This window comes from Apaloderma vittatum, unplaced genomic scaffold (genome assembly GCF_000703405.1).
Source record: "Apaloderma vittatum isolate BGI_N311 unplaced genomic scaffold, ASM70340v1 scaffold17477, whole genome shotgun sequence".
Lineage (NCBI taxonomy): Eukaryota > Metazoa > Chordata > Aves > Trogoniformes > Trogonidae > Apaloderma > Apaloderma vittatum.
Genome location: NW_009724696.1, coordinates 3,561 through 20,392, shown reverse-complemented (window position 1 = coordinate 20,392; position 16,832 = coordinate 3,561). Strand labels below are relative to the sequence as shown.

The 16,832-nt window shown below is 38.0% G+C and overlaps 1 protein-coding gene across 1 annotated transcript; it reads left to right on the top strand.

Moving 5' to 3' along the window:
• The first annotated feature begins 5,916 nt into the window (after window positions 1-5,916).
• Window positions 5,917-6,891, top strand: LOC104268071 (leukotriene B4 receptor 1-like). The gene has a single exon (XM_009872622.1). The coding sequence runs from the start codon at window positions 5,917-5,919 to the stop codon at window positions 6,889-6,891; it is 975 nt and encodes a 324-aa protein (XP_009870924.1).
• The last annotated feature ends 9,941 nt before the right edge of the window (window positions 6,892-16,832 follow it).

Sequence of the window (16,832 nt, the reverse complement as noted above, 5' to 3'; positions counted from 1 at the left end):
AGAATTTGTGGGGCAAGTCTAGTCAGTCACACATTGCTTCTTCTTATATTCTTCCCTGCTTCTGTCTGCCATCAGAGACAAGATACTGAGCTAAAAGAACGTTTGGTCCGATACACCATTAGAACATCTGAAATAAGAATGCCTAAACCCAGATCATGTTATTAGGTTCAAGAGTCAAGTGTAAGAATAATATGAGATCAAATAACTTTAGAGTCTGTTATATTATAGAATCTATTAAAATCCATAAATAGATTTTTAGCTAAGAAATTTGTGCTATCACTTCATGCCAGTGAAAACATTTGTTTCATGTAATAGAGGAGTTATCGTTATTCACAGCCATTTCTAATATTAAATACAAATTCTACAGAAGCAATTTATCATGTTACAGAATGATAGAAAATTACCTGTGCCTAAAGCTTATATTTTTCTCCATACATTATGTGTGTTCAGTAAATACTTTTTCCTTACTATAGCTGTGCGTGGCATCTCAATTCTGACTACTTCTTATTTCAGATTATGAAGGCTTGGATCGTTCTGAAGAGCAGCATGGCACAATGCGGTAGCTTCTCCAGCTATGCAGAACATACCAGGTATGCTAATTAGTAAGTGACTGAGGGTGTAAACATTCCTCTGAAAGTTTCTTTAGGTAACACACCTATGGTGGCTGCAACAAAACAGGAGAAAAATCTGTGTATTCCTCAGGAAATTAGTATGATCTTTCTACTTTCAGCAGAGTTAACCAGCTTCCTGGTGAAATCTTGGTTTTGAGGCCTTCCATGTCACATAGGGCCCAAGCTAGTGGCTCAGTGCTTCTGTGTTGAAGGAATTGAATAAAATTCAGAAGACGTTCAAATCTGCTGAGCAGTGATTTCACAGCAAGAGGTTGCAATTTGATCTGCTTTTCAAAGAGACTAGAAGAACATACTAATAGAAACTACGATGAAGGAACAGTTATTAATATCGTAGAATTGTTGCCAAGCTTCACAAGCTTTGCTGCTTCAGAGGCATAGAAAATTAAATTACTCTAAGTTAATTTTGTTGCAGAGAGAGCTGCTCTTATTGTATTAGTTATAGCAGTATTTAACATTGGAAATGGACACATACAAAAAATTCACATATATTGAAACAGAACTGAGAGCTAGAAATATATTTAGGAAACAACAGGTTGTGCAAGCCAAAAAAAATTCGTTGTTTTTGTCTACAAAGTTATCAATAAATTAGAAACAATATTGAAATTTAAGTCACGATCAACTAATGTTCTTATGCGGAAGAATTAGTTCTGTGGGTCTCAGCCTTAAACAGCATGCACCACGTGCAGAGAAAGGCTACACCTCCGTGGCCTGGAGTCTTAGCCAAAAAAGCCCCAAAACACAGTAGGTTGTTCCCCAGTGCCACCCTGTGTTGAAAATACGTAACTACCTGGACAGATCCTTTTACGTAAGAGAATGATATAGGAAATAGTATATGCCTGGATTACATTTTAAACAACAGCTACCATATGTTACTGCAGCTCATGCACAGCAAAGTATGGGTTTGGGTTTTTTTCATCCCAAGTCACTAAGAGATGCACTGCTAAAGACTGCCTTTCATTATACTGCTGAACAATAACGAGACATTGATCCTGTACTAATATAATATTTACTTGCAATCTCAGCAAACAAGGTAAGAGTGGTAGTAGGTTTAGCTAAACAATGAAGAAAAAAATTGAAATAATATTTGGCATAAAAATTAGTGATTTACTATTCAAAAGGAAGGGTATGTAAACAATGTATTAGATGTACCCAGTAGCAATTGTGGTGCCAGATATGCTTGTGTAGATAAAGGGTTTGGCTAACGATAGTTTGTGTGCATGCAAATGGCAACTTAGCAATTTCTCATTTAGAAGAGGCCAAAGACTCACCTTAAATTGTTACAGATCTGTACATTTACTGTTTGAAAGCTTGGACTATGAATTAAAACTATGTAAGTTCATAACAATGTTGAGAAAATACATTTCAAGTTTTTCCATAATCTCCGCATAATTTTTATTCATAGTCCTGCTTATATTGGAGAACTATATTTAGAATTCTGACTATATTAATTAACATCTCTACTCTCATGAACTTCGTATGTCTGTACATAGAAATTATTTCACCATATACTCAAATAGCTACACAACTGCTGGAAACACGTTCTGATTGTGATCGTTCTGTTAGGGTAAGAAAGGTACCAATGTGTAAGCATGTATTGATGCACGTATGGCAGGTGCCTTGTAAGCACTCGTGTCACAGCTTCTAAAGCAGTTTCCCCTGAACATAGCAAACAGGAAATCTTCCCTCTGGTCAGTCATATAAAACTATCCTTATTTGCTGCTAAGCTGGGTAAGGGATGTAATTTTGTAATCTTATTAGAACACTGCTTGAAAACAATGCACACAACAGAATATTTCAAACTTTATAGTGTGAGGTACACGTCTCTTATTATGTTTGGGAACTGATGCTAGAGTAGCTCTTTGCTAAGTATTTTCCCTGGTGATAAGGAAATACTGAGAGTGTTTTTATGTGTGCTCGCTACTTCCTGGGCTGCTGCCACCAACCGTGTTTTAAGAGCTTAGAAAATGTCTCTTTCATGTCTTTCCCTACACTCTACTTTCCTGTGTAGTAGTTGCAGAGCAGTCACATTATTAGCTGCTGCACACCAACATGAAATCCCATTTATATAGGGCACTCTCCCATAATCAAGAAAGCAAGATTTTAAAAGTCTTTTTGGTACAGCTATTCATACAAGTTATGCAATACAGATTCTGCAAAAATTGTTACAGTCCTGCTCTTACTGCATGGAGGAGTGGATTTGCTTTCAGCAGAGGCTGTTAGCCCAAAGACTTTGAGCATCTTAAAGTGAAATTCCAATTCTCAGAGTAAAGATGCAAAATCTGGATATATCAATTATCATTTACCTTTAGTGGTCCAAACAGCTGTCTGCTAATGCTTGGTCTTAGTGTAAGTTGCAGCCCATCCACTAGAGGGAAGCTCATGCATGCAGAAAAATAATTTGAAGGATGAAACACCCACCTAACTGTTAAGCCAAAACAAATCCTTTCAAAATGTTTCTTAGAAGTAGCGTAGACTTCTTGAGCTTGGCAAGTTTTCAGCAGTTATTTGCCAATCTAAAGGCTTAACAAGAAGTTTTCCGTGTTAATGACTGATTGTTGCACTACATGGAATATGCGTGCATACAGAAAACTTCAGATTTAGACTTTTTTTGAAACAGAGAGATGCAGCCCAGTTTCACTGTTAATAAAAGGAGACCAGAGCTTATGTGGTCAGAAGTCCAACTGCATGTTCGTGCCTTAACAGCTCCACCCACGTTTGGTAACTAGAATGAGTAAGATACCAAGTTCCTTAGCCACTCTTATGTTTAGCTCTAGCATGTTAATGTGCATGCTACACTTCTCCCCTTCTTATTTGAAATATTTGTTAAGTTTCCCGTAAAGTTTGTGTACTACTACTGTAAATTTGAGAAGTCAGACACTTTTAGAGAATATTAAAGACAGCTTACAGACAGCCTGAAGTTTCCACAGCGAACGCGCAATCACATAGAGCTCTTCAGAAACGTGCTCCCTAGCTAATGTTAACTCCAGTATCTGTGATATTAAGTCTAAAAGCCTGTCTGCAGAGTTCTACTCAAGGAAGTCCTAGCATTTCAACACTTGTTTGGGATCTTTTTTGAAATAGAAATCCCAGGCTGTTGCTGCAATTCCAAGATTCACTTGTTTTCTGATTTAAATGAATTGTACAGCCAGAAGCAGAGGCCATCTGGCAAGCAAACTTCGACTGGAGAAACATTTTTCAGAAACATAAGAACAGATGCTTCGGAAGTTCAACCCGATCCATACACCACTGGGTTAGAACTCACTCTTACAGACAAATCCTCTTTGCCACCAAAAGTAAAGCTGTAAAGAGGAAAATCTTACAGAGACATCACACGATACAGGAGCATACAGATTCTTGTAGGGATCCTTGATAGAATGATGAATGGCTACAGGGTTGTAGTTACATTAGAGCCTTATTATGACATCACAATTTTGATTATCAGCATCTTCTTATCTACAATTGCTAGAAGTTAGCATACCTTACTTTTACACAGAATTTTTAGCAATTATCATAGCTTTCAGACAAGCAGAATTTGTAGTGATCAATATAGTCTTTAGTTACTTAAGCTTTTAGTCATGTAGGCCCTCTGCAGATCAGGTCAAATTCTTAATAATCAGTTTGTGATACAATAATTATAATCTAGATTCAGACTTCATCTTAAAGAACGTGTCTGTCCCTGTAGCACTGAGGAATGAGAGGTACTGGGCAACCCTCCTTGAATTTTTTTCTTTAATTAAAAATATGCTACTGGCAATGAATTAATAAAGAGCCCTTCCAAAGTTACTTCTGGAGAAGTAATGGTGTGTATATAAAGGTGATTTCATTGGAAGAGACATTGCCCAGTACTTCCCTTTAGAATACAAGTGGGTTTAGGATTTTTCCCATACCCAGTCTGTATTAAATGTAGTTAAAAATAAAAGGAACTGGAGTTGTGTATCAGATTAAATCCAAATTAAAATCTGTATTACACAAATAGCGTTCTGAAGATAATACTTGACTTCAGTGGAGTTATTTTGGATTTGCTTTTGATCTCATTATACTCTTACGAGATCAAAACCAGCTAAGCTGATTTGGGAGTGGTGCTGTTACAATCCTTCTTCAATGATGAAAGATACCTTTCAACTTAAAATTATGCACTACATTTGCTAGGTTTGTAAAATTCTACCTCAGCACTTAAGGCAATAATCTATATCGCTGTCTTGGATTTAAGAGAAAGCTACACATAACTTTTTTTTTCCTATGCATCTTTCTTATAGAAAATACCCTTCCAGTTTCACTTCTGTGACTCTTGAACATTTCTGTTGTTGCTGCTGTTTTAGTTCCTCATTTAACTTTTTAGAAATAAACATTGAAACATGATGTTTGACATCAGGATAACAAAATATTTTCATTATTCTTTGGCTAGACACTGAAGAACTTAAAATTCACACAGGATTTGAGTACTGCACTAACTACCGAATTTGCTAGGAGATAAAGTCATAGCCTATCACTGGCACAGCAGGAGTACAATGTCATAATATTTTTCTCTCACATAGGGCATTTCCTCCTACAACGCTGTACGCAGATAATTCTGACGGTTATTATTTGGCTAAAGGACTGTGGCAATTTCCCCAAGTGTTAGAAATACAATGTCCACCCACTGTGTTGTACCGGTACAGGCTCCCTGTAGGACAAATACTGATTTCCTTTATGCCAGCATATTTCTGAAGCATGATTGACTATTTTCTGCTGAATTACAAAAAAATGACACGAAGACAGTAAGCACAATTTTGTGTTTGGGCATGGAATTACGTATCAAACGGTAATGCACATTTGTTGTTTATCTGCCGCCTCTCTTTTTTTGACTGTTATAAAATAAAATGTTGAGTTATTCGGAGGAGAATAGCATAAAGAGGGTTTGTTTCTCCTCTTAGCTGTTGATTAGATCAGTAACTTTAAAAAAGTAGCAAGCTTTTTTAAATAGGGACTTTTTGAAAGACCACTGACACATTTGAAAATCTGCTGACATATGGTGGATGTGTAGCTAAAAGGAAAGTCAGGTGCTGTGCTGTATTTTCATTTTTGCTTTGCATGCAAACATTCACATTGTCTTCGTGAACGGGAACTGCCATATGTGGTCATGTTTCTTAGACTGTGCATTAGGACATGAGCTCATATGCCATATCAGTCTACAGAATATCAGTTAAGAGAACTTTCTTCTGAGGAGTTCATGCACACCTTCAGAACAAAAGCAGAGTGCAGAGCACCAAGGATATTGACAACCCAGAACTGAAGAACTTCCAGGATGAGTCAAGCTGAGGAAAGCAGTAGCTACTCAACATGGAATATTGTGAGGTCAGTAGTCTGCATAATACTGAGCTTGTCATTTATTATTGGGATCCCTGGAAATTGCATTGTCATCTGGACTGTTTGTACAAAAATGAAGCAGGTATCTCCTTCAGTCCTGCTGATCTTGAACCTGGCTATTGCAGATGTGCTTGTACTGATTACTTTACCAATCTGGATTTACTCCTTTGCTGACTCATGGATTTTTGGAGTCATCTTCTGCAAGATACTGGTTTTTGTTATTTACTGCAGCATGTACGCCAGTATATTTCTAGTTACAGCACTGAGTTTGGAACGGTTAATGGCTGTGTTTTACCCTTTCACAATTCAAAGATGCAAAACAAAAGAGAAGATTTCTCTGATCATGTTCCTCATTTGGTTCCTGTCTATTGCTTTTGGCATTTCTGTCATTCCATTTCAAGAGACAGAAGAAACGGACGGTGGACTGCAATGCACATGTCGCAACTACTCTTCAGATAGACAGAAAACGTCATACCTTTTGCTGGAGACTCTTGCAGGTTTTGTAATCCCTTTTTTAATTATTTGCACTTGCTACATATGTGTTGCAAGAAGAATAAGTGGAATGACTTACCAATCTAAGCGGCGATCGGAACGGCTCATTGCCAGCGTTGTGGTGGCATTCATTTTATGCTGGTTCCCACATCATCTCTTTAACTTCCTAGATATTATTTCAGTTGGTCCTGAGATTGTAGACCGAGGAGCGTACATCTCCGGAGCACTTGTATTCATCAGTAGCTGTATTAACCCTCTACTTTATGCTTTTGCTGCACGAAGATTTCAGAATCACCTGAGATTTGCCAAGATATCAAAGCTGTTTGAACAGATGAGTCAGACTGTAACAGAGGAAGACAAGAGAAGAAGTTTGGCTGCAGCCAGACAAGATGATACAGTAGTAAGCACAGAAAATCTGTAACAAGGAACATAGTGACTAATGTGGTTTTATGTCATTGCTTCAGTCAACCCTTCTCATACTGTTTTGTTCACTAAGCAGTCAAGGTGAAGCTAGAGAAAGATAAAAGTTATTAGGGTTTGATTTACGTGTTATAAAATAATTGACACTGACAACCTAGTTCAGTTCCTAATTAGTATTCACATGATGAAACTAGCACGGTTTCACTGGTGCCAAGAACCTCAGCAAGGTGGCTGGGAGCTCAAAGTGTAAGGAATATGGCATTTTTACTTTCTATTAAAATTATTTGTGACTTCTAGAAAGCGTGTGTGCAGAAAACAAAACAATACTATGTGTGGAAAACAGAAGCTTTGAGAGTTTAAAACTAATTTTTCCTTTACAAAAAAAACATTAAATGCCCAAGAATCCTTATATACTCTAGGAGAACACACATGAATTCTTGATATGGCTACGAATGGTTTTAAACTACATTCCCAACACAAAACTTTTGGGTAGATAGAAAATATTAAGCTCTTTTTCTCCAGTGCTTTATGTATGTTGTAAAGTAGTAAAGGTTGTTTACACAGTCAAGCTTATTTGCTTGATGCCATGAAACTATTCCAAAGTGAATTTGTACACATTCAAAAGACTAAAATAAGGTGAAATTTACTGTTTCCTTACGGCAAAGTGCACTCTATTCTATAAGACAAGAAAAAAATGCCATCATCTTGTGTTGATCGGTTTTTTTACAAACCTATTAACACAACTAACCTAAGCAAAATGTGGTGTGTGACATGCCTCTTCAGAAAACAACAGGAGGTGTGAGAATTCTGTGTTGTATGGCAAACATTTACAGACTTCATGCTATATGTGATGTCAGATACACGGCATACTTCAGTGGGAATTAAACTATTGATATATTAAATATGCATACTCTGAGTATCCTCAAAATGTTTGATTCAGTTAAGCTTTCAAGATGTCTATTAAATTATGGAGGAATTGGGTCAGGCCCTGGTGGGAGGAAGGTAGGGATCTGTGTGGTAGCAGTACAAAGTGCCTAGTATCATAAGAACTTCACTTGGCAAATAAAAGCAGTATTTTTTCTTGTCTTATAGAATAGAGTGCACTTTGCCGTAAGGAAACAGTAAATTTCACCTTATTTTAGTCTTTTGAATGTGTACAAATTCACTTTGGAATAGTTTCATGGCATCAAGTATTTGCTTTTGAAGGTTTTTATTTCAGTTCTTCCTAACAGTTTTTATGCTTACTTTTGTTTATTTGTAAGTCAATAATTCGTAATAAGATCAAGAGAATGGTTGTAATTTCCTGCATGTTGTTCTGGACAGCTGCTTAATAGCTGTGCTGCTCATTTTTGTGAAGAAATTGGAAATACTAACTAGAACTTCATTTTCAAAACCTGATTACGTAACAATCAAGAATATTTGGCTTGTATTAATTTAGCTTGTACATGGAAATAAACACGGGGAAGTAAAATCCTTACCTGTTAATAGAAGAATGTTTCTCTAAACTTTGCATGTGTATTTGTTAATCCTACTTTTTTTGAAAAAGTCATTTTTTCTTATCAATAGGAGAAAGGTCCACCAAAAAGGGCTTTGCAACAGTAGGAACCCTTTACTGAAATTAAACTAAATAAAACTTTAGCAAGACCTTGCTTGCAGCAGAGTAAGCAGCAAAAATCTTCTAGACTTTACCCCATCCACCTACTACTCTTTTTTCACCCCACTAATGGCTCTTGAATTGCTATTAATATATTCAGTGTAGCAATGTAGCATTCTCTCACCGTAAAAGCAGCAGCTTTAGTTATCTACCACATGAAAAAAAGCGAAGCTGTTATTTCACAGTACGTTCTCAAGACAGGAGTCACTCGCTGTTCAACAACAACACAGAACAGATGAGGGGATAACAAGCACATGAGCACTGAACCTGGAGTCCTAGGCCACAAGGAGCCAAGCATTTCACAACTTACAACGTTGGAGGAACATTCAGACAAACTTAGTACAAGCTACCTGACCAGAATTTTCCTGTCTTTCAGTCTGTGCCCTAAACACAGCTATAATCTATATTGTTATTAGGAACTGGGTTAAACCCCGAACCATCTGTATGTGTGTGTCATCTCTCTCATGAACAAAGCAATCTTTTTCTGGGCCATTCACCATCCAACAAGCCCTCTGAGAGCACTGACTGCATGCTAAATTGTCTTATGCTCAGCCATGCCTAACCCGGGACAGACTATAAAGGCATCAGTCACCAGCTAGTCTGTGCAATACTGCCTGCTGCAGTGGTGGTTGCGGTTTGGATGGTTAATCTGTGACAATGTTTCTTACAGTCAATAAGTCAAAACCCCAGCACGTTAGCTATATTCTACTTCTGTGCTTCGACAGTAAGTAGCATAAATTTTCTGCCTCAATATTTTCTGCCTCCAGTGGTCAGTCATCATTAAGAACTGTGTTTATTTTGAACGCTGAGGAGCGGTTGAAAATGCTGAACCAGCAACCTTAACTGGTTTCACTTTTCTACAGTGCAGAGTTAATGCTTGCAAGTGTTGGTATGCACAGATAAAAACCCACTTTTGTGGCAACACAGCCAGGGTGTAACTGGGTCCATAAGAGTCAGTGTAGAAGTATAAGCAGATGACATGCTTGACTGCTTCTTCCTCTAGCAGGTATACATCAAACCTGTCAATGTAGCAAGATTTACCACTTCATCTATCTTAGCTTGCTCTGTCACAAACCTAGAGGGATTCCAATAGGCCCATTCAGCCAATAGACAGCAAATACTCTCATCTCCTAAAGTACTAAATCCCAGCCAACCTACCATAGATTTGGTCCAAAATGCTGCATTTTATGATATTGATACTTCATGCATTTTGCTAACTACCTTACATATCCATCTTGTGGATTATATTGGAAGATTGATAGAAAGCAAAGACTTGATTGTTCAGGCTAGTTCAAAGCAGTGATTTGGCAGTGAGAGCAGTCATATTAGTAACTCTTGAGACACTCGTACTCTTCTGAGAAGAATGAAGTTGTCTCATGTGAGTTCCTCTTATTGTTCTTACTTCCTAACTCTTTTGTCCTTGTTTATGAAGTCCGACTCAGTTGTTTCAGTGCCCAGCTATTTCTCATGACACAGCAAGGAGAAAGGCTCAGCTAAGAGAGGGCCACTTCAGTCACCTGAGTCAATGACCTCAGGTTACACTGAGGTACAAGGAACATGATGTAGAATCAATGCAACACTGCTTAGAACACTGAGTACTAGAAGGTGACCAGATGGTTTGAGTTTCTCATGTTTGCAAAAAATAATAATCTTCTAACATTAATCTCTTAAGATTAAAGTCTTACACAGCCTGAAACTTGCTCTGAACATTCCATGGGTATACCATCAGGAATTTATCACATCTGCTGTAGTAGGATCATGCTGCATAAAGCGAATTCATGCTGCATGAACAGGATTGAAGGAGAGTCTGAAGATATTTAGTTCATACATAACAATATCCAAGAAGGAGAAAAAAGAACACAGGTATCAGTCTTACACCTTTTGTTGCCCACTGACACCAGAAATTTTCTGTAAGTATTACAGTAAAGTACAGAGGTCAAGATTAAAACAGTGGAGCTTTGTGGATATTTATAGACAACTTGTGATTTAAGAGGTAATACGAGGAAAATCACAAGAGAGCCTAATTTGCAGGCAGGAACAGGGGAACTGCATTATACTGAAGATTTTTTTTTCTTTATCAAAACCAGCAGAACATTGCCTAGGAAGAAGCACAGCAAAAGTTAAGAGACATTTTAAAGGCAGTTAAGACTGCAGTTATGGAACTCTCAGGACTAAAAGATAAATTTGCATGCAGGACTTAGGTAAAAGGAGTAAAAGAACCTGGAAGCTAACAGATGGCATGGAAAATACACAGGCATGCAAATTTTTCCATATTCAGCAAAAGTCTTATCCATAATAAATACTTTAGAAGATGCAGAATTAGTGCATATTAACAATGGTGAAGGGTTTTTTTTTCCTTGTTTTGTATCCTACAGCTCTTACATTACTTTATTTTCTGCAGGTGAAGGGAAAAGGGAAAAAAGTTAATGTATTGGAGTGGAAAAAAAGCAAGTGAGAAAGAAGTAGCTTAAGATTATTGAGAAAAATGTGGCCTTAAAATGAAACTGAGTTCAGCTGTGAAAGCTGAGCGTACAAAGAGAGCAGAGAGGGAAGTGACAACTATTCTGTTGCAAGGTGGTTTCGGTGTTTCGTAAATGCTTTCTTGTCAGATCATTTAATCACTACAACGGTTCCTTATTAGAAAACTCCTCAGCTAAACCTCCACTGAAAAAACACATTTTAGAGAGACCTAAGCCTCCTGTCTGACACCACAAGTAGTTTATGCTGCTCCTGATAGCATTGAGTTGGGTGTGACCAGGGCTATAATGATGGCCACTAGGATTTCAGAAACTTTACAACACTGTTTACATTACGAAGAAAATTCTTGCAGTAATACATATGGGGATAATAAAATCATATGCCATTTGGTTCCTTCGTATCTTGAAATTATTGATTTAAAGGGAAAGAAAAGCCCGGGACTCAACATATTAAACTAGATTCATTTAAGTTGAAAAAAGATTCAGATCAGAAGGAATTTATTTTTATGGAATGTGTGAAGTCAGTGATTAAGTGCTGGAGTTAATGGAAAGGATGCTGTATAGTCTTCCAGTACAGGTTACAGTCACAACTCTTAAGCCAGGAAGAGTTATATATCTGCTACAATCACAAAATCCACTTACTAGTCATTTAACAGAAATCAGCTATCTGAACTGCATCCTGATTGCCAAGGTGACTGGTTTTGGGTGCAATATGAGTATAAGAACTAACAGTGTCTACAACTAAGTTCATTATTGGCTATTAACTAGAAAACAATGCTAAATACCGAGACACTTCTTAGAAACATTAGTGCATTGTAATGATGAATGTCTGTAAAACAAAGTTTGTGTTCAGATAGTCTTTAATCATAGGATTAGTAGTTTGGACTGCTCTTAGTAGATCTTAAAGTGAAAAATGTGGCTTTCCGTTTTTGTATAGCAGACCTGTTGATGTTGTAGCACATTACATAAAAATTTCATTTTCAGAGAACTACAAATTTGAAGGACCATTTATGGCCTGTCATTAACCTGGTAGTGGCACCATGAAAGCAACAATAGGAAAACAGCTAGATGAAGATCACTTCTCGTCATTGACACCTCATGCCGTGGTAACATGGAGCAGCATAGACAATCTTAAAACATGTTGCAGAACCCATATCTTTACTGCATAACTTCAACAGTTATTGTGGTGTTAACATTCACTGTATAATTCTCTATTGAACTTGGGGAGTGGTACCAGAAACTTAGAAGTCATGGACTTTTTTTTAAACCTTGTAACTCATGAATTATGTTTGTGTCCATTAGATTTCAAAATACAGTCACAGTCCTTCAGCTACGCTGTAGAAGGGAGCATTATGTAGTTAAAACTGAAGGAAGCATTTAGCAGAGCAATTTTTTTTTTACATGGGTTGTTCTCTCCTGCCCCCATGTGGCTCTTCCATTTTAAAAAGTTAGGCCTAATTATAATTAAAGTCACTGAAGCAACTGGTAGGGTGTTTTGTTCATTGTTTCAGTCATGAACTCTGTAATTTAAGGTTCAGGTCGCTGAAACAGAAAGGTTCACAAGAAACCACAACAGCATACTAAGCTTGCAAGTCTTATTCATTTCAGAGTGACCTAGCTGTTTTGTTTTGGGGTTTTTTTTAACTCTTCAGGAACCCAAGCCCACTTTATTTCAAACATTGCTTAAACTAGGCTGAGATTTTTTTGCCGGAATATTATTACATCATACCAGTCTGTGAAAAACCTATGTTAAAAACAACTTTTTGTTTTTCCTCCCAACAAAACCATGAATAAGCATATTGAGCTAGACCCTAACTCTTGAATTTGAGCAGCTCATATCTCATTCCAGATGATAGCATTGGTTTCTGGGCTCTTCGTAGTTTTGAGGTGCTCTCAAAAAGTCTCAAAAGTTCTCAACTTCATTGTGGTAAAATTAGGAATAGTGTTTGCAGTCTTAAAAACATCCATGGTGAGAAAATCACAAAAGTTGCCATTAAGAAAAAAAAAAGGAGAAGCGTTAAGAGGAAAGGGGAAAGCAAACAAGCAGAAAGCGATTTGGTTCCAAATTCCTTTTTCTCTATTGCAGTGTTTAGTTTCTGTATGCAATACTTTGGAGCTTACATATGAACAAGACTTGGCTTAATCCTCTTACATTTGTCACAGTGAATAGCATTACACTAATTGATTAATTCTACTTTTAAAAGAAGATTAGAATTCAAAGAAATTGACTTTGCTGAAGAACTCCTCACAAGCACTTCTAGGAAGAAGAACTTATGAATTGAAGGGTTCTACGCATCTCTCCTTAAATATCCATTCTACCCCAAGACTTACATTTGTATATTACACTATAAACCAGCCATTTTGCATTACACACCTTACTTTGCTCTGTAGTGACTAAAGTATCATGAAAACAGAAGATTTTCTTTCTCCAGGGCTTCATTCAGGGGGCCTGCTCTTTAGTGTTATACGGGCAGGACTGGTCCAAGGGTCAAGCCAGGAAGTCAGTCTGCAAGTCAGCATCAGGTCTGTTGAGAATAACCAGCCTCAGGCACAGCCCAGGGATCACCAGGGCAGTTGGTCAGGGCTGAGATCATACCAGGAAGTCAGTTTTTAGGTCCAGGCCTCTATCAACAAGATGTAAGGCTGAGCACAAACATGATTGCAGCAAAACTCACCCCTCATACTCCAACAGCGCCCCTCAAGGCCTGATTTTTATATGGACTCCAAAACCTATCAGCTGGGTCTGTGGAGTGTAGGTAATCAGAGTCATTAAGGGTTATTAGTGCACTCAGGGACCTGAGAGATTCTCAGCAGCAATGGAAACACCAGCAAACAAGAATGGGATGATGCAATTTATTCATGGAATAATGCCCACAAGCCTCAATTACCTTTTTATGTAATGGCTTAAGTTGGGCAACTTTGTATAAAGAAGGGGAGCCTGAAAGAAAAAAAAGTTGGCTTGGCTTTTTGGCATTTCAAGGTTGCTGCGTTTTCACTGATTTTTATGTTTATTGTCAATTTAGTATTACATCTGAAAGAAGAACTTGAATGTAGGAACTTCAAAGTGTTTTTCATATATTTGACCCTTTTTCTTTACTTAAATCTTCGAATCCTATCACAGTTACCCTGTGTTTAAAACACAGAAATTTTGCTTCATCCAATATGTAGCAAATTAAGTCTTATCTTTTCACTGTTGGAAATACATGAAAACTCAATGAGCGAAGGTGCTAGGAGCTGTTCTGATCACCAAGATGTTATCACAAACTACACTGAGAATTTCACCAGCTTTGGCTCACTGAACTTTGACTGGCGTTAACCAGACAATTAAACAGCCCAGTGCAACTCTCAGATTGGCCATGGGATATGATCTTTCATTTAGATGAATGTCATTGGTTGAATAAAGTTCGATAATTAACTTCCTGAGCTCAACAGCAAAAAAGAAAAAAATGCTTGGTACGTGTTTAAAAACAAAATGGTGCATTTCCCAAGCATCAAATGCATATGGCTAATAAAATTGTTGTTCTTGCTGTTGTATAATTTTACACAGATCGTAGAATCATAGAATGGCCTAGGCTGGAAGGGACCTTAGAGATCATTTTAATCCAGCCTCCCTGTCATGGGCAGGGACACCACCTCTCGACTAGATCAGGCAACACATGGGGACAGATGGTTTTAGACACACTGATAGTTTTACAGAGAGGTAGGGCAGATGTGCTGTTAGAGTTGCTTAGTTCCTACATGTTTACAACAGCTTGGAAACACCATTGTGAAGGAGCTGGGACCCTGCCACCCCAGGGTTGCTGCCCACGTGGCTTCACCCTCTGCCAGACCTCCCAGCTCTGCAGGGGTGGGCTTGATTTCAGATGTTCTCATTTCTAGCCCTTTTTTAGCATATTGGAGTAGCATCATGAGACAGCGATCAATGCCATGCCCCTAAATGTCCCACCCTGCCATTACCTTTCCTATGCCAGGTATCCTGGTTTGAGACCCCCGGGATAGAAGTTCTCGGGGCTCTCGGCCCAGGGGGCAATCACAGGGGGGCAGGAGGGGCAGCTGTGCCAATGGGGAGGAGAGGGTGGGTCAGGTGACACCAATGGACCAATCACAGCCTCCCTTCCCATGGTGCTCAGTATATAAGGGCCCCTAAGAAGAGCCTGGGGCTTTCAGTGCTGCTGGGCTGGAGAGGATGCTGTTGGGGGCCTGGTATCTCTCCATGCGCTGCTAGTGTTCCTGCCTTCTGTTTCCATGTTGCAGAAGAGCAATCTTTGATGCAGCAGGTCATGTTGCACTTTTTCTGGTTTGGGTTTGTTGGCTTTTTCTGGTCTGTTATGGGGGCTCTGAGTTCAGGTGCTCCTGTCTGCTGCTGAGTCTAGTCTGGGACTTTTTTTTTTGTTTGAAGCCTAGTTGTTATCTGGAAGGTGCAGGTTCTGTATTAATGTTTTCTTGTATCTCTGAATATATCTGCATCTTGTCTAATACCTGTATATAGTTCAATATCTTTATTGTTGTTGTGTTATTGTCTTTTTTATTATACTAATTCAAGTTTTGTAACAGCCTTGAAGTCTCTTTCTCCGCTTCCCCTGTTATCCTCCCCTGGAAGGGTGATGGTGTTATCATAGAGAGCATCTGTCCAAGTTTAGCCTTAAACTTTGACACTAGGGAAATCCACTCTCATTTTCTACATTTACAGGCAAAATTAACCACACAAAGTGTGTTATTAATAACCTTGGGAACTGAGGTTTTATAGTTTCAGGCTAGGTGTAAATATAAGCTTACTTTTCACCTCAGCTGCTTTAGCCAGAACCACTGCCTTTTTCACATGTGAAGTAGCTTGCCATCATTCCTGGTTAAGGAGGAGTACAGTGGTGCCTCTGATCCCTGGTATAGGCTGGAACTGCCATGTGGGAACATCACTTAGATGAGTATCTTTCTGTGAAGTGGACCACACAAAAAAGGGAAATCCAATTTAATTGGACTGAATCAGAAAATAAACATAAACCTCTTGAGCTACTAGCTTCCTTACCTTTTTTTATTAATTTTAGTTTATTCAATTCTTCAAATAGCTCTAATAAAGAATAGTACTTCCTAAGAAATCCAATGGCAAGAAAACCTGAAGATTTATCTTTTTCTATGATGTCATTAACTGCTTTGAACAGTTATCTGTCTCTAAAATCTGTTATTTAAACACTAACTCTGGTTATATATTTGATGATTACATGATAGCAAATTAATACAATGTAAAAATATTTTTCCTTTAAGGAAGAAGAATTTTAGCCTGTATAAAAGGAGGCTTAGGAAATGGAAAATTGCCTCTTTGCAGTGCTTAACAGAATTGAGGAAATGCCAATCAAGAAGAAAATAAGGGGATGCCATAGTGAGAAAGGCAGTGGAAGTAAAGAAGTATTTCTCTACTGAATTTATAGGTGGCCAATGGAAACCAGGGCTGCGAGTGTTCATGGAAATAGGTAGTGTTGCAGGAATTTTAAAATACTTTAATATTCTGACTGGTTAGGCAAGCTAAGGCAATAATGTAAAGTAACCCTGTCTGCTGCCTGTGTATAAGCTGAGGGTCATGTGGACAGTCCTTTTAGTGCTCCAACATTACATATGTCTTGGAAGATTTATGCTTGTATTTTTTCTGAGTAGAATTCACATTCCTAGAAACTTTAAGATGGTTGATGATTTTGGACAAAGAATGTAGTTTTGTGTTCAATATAAAATATTTCTGTAGGAATACCATTGTGCCTCAAGGCAAGCCAAAGGTGAGAATGGATTACAGATGCTGCCTTGATGACTTGCATATCTGCAAAA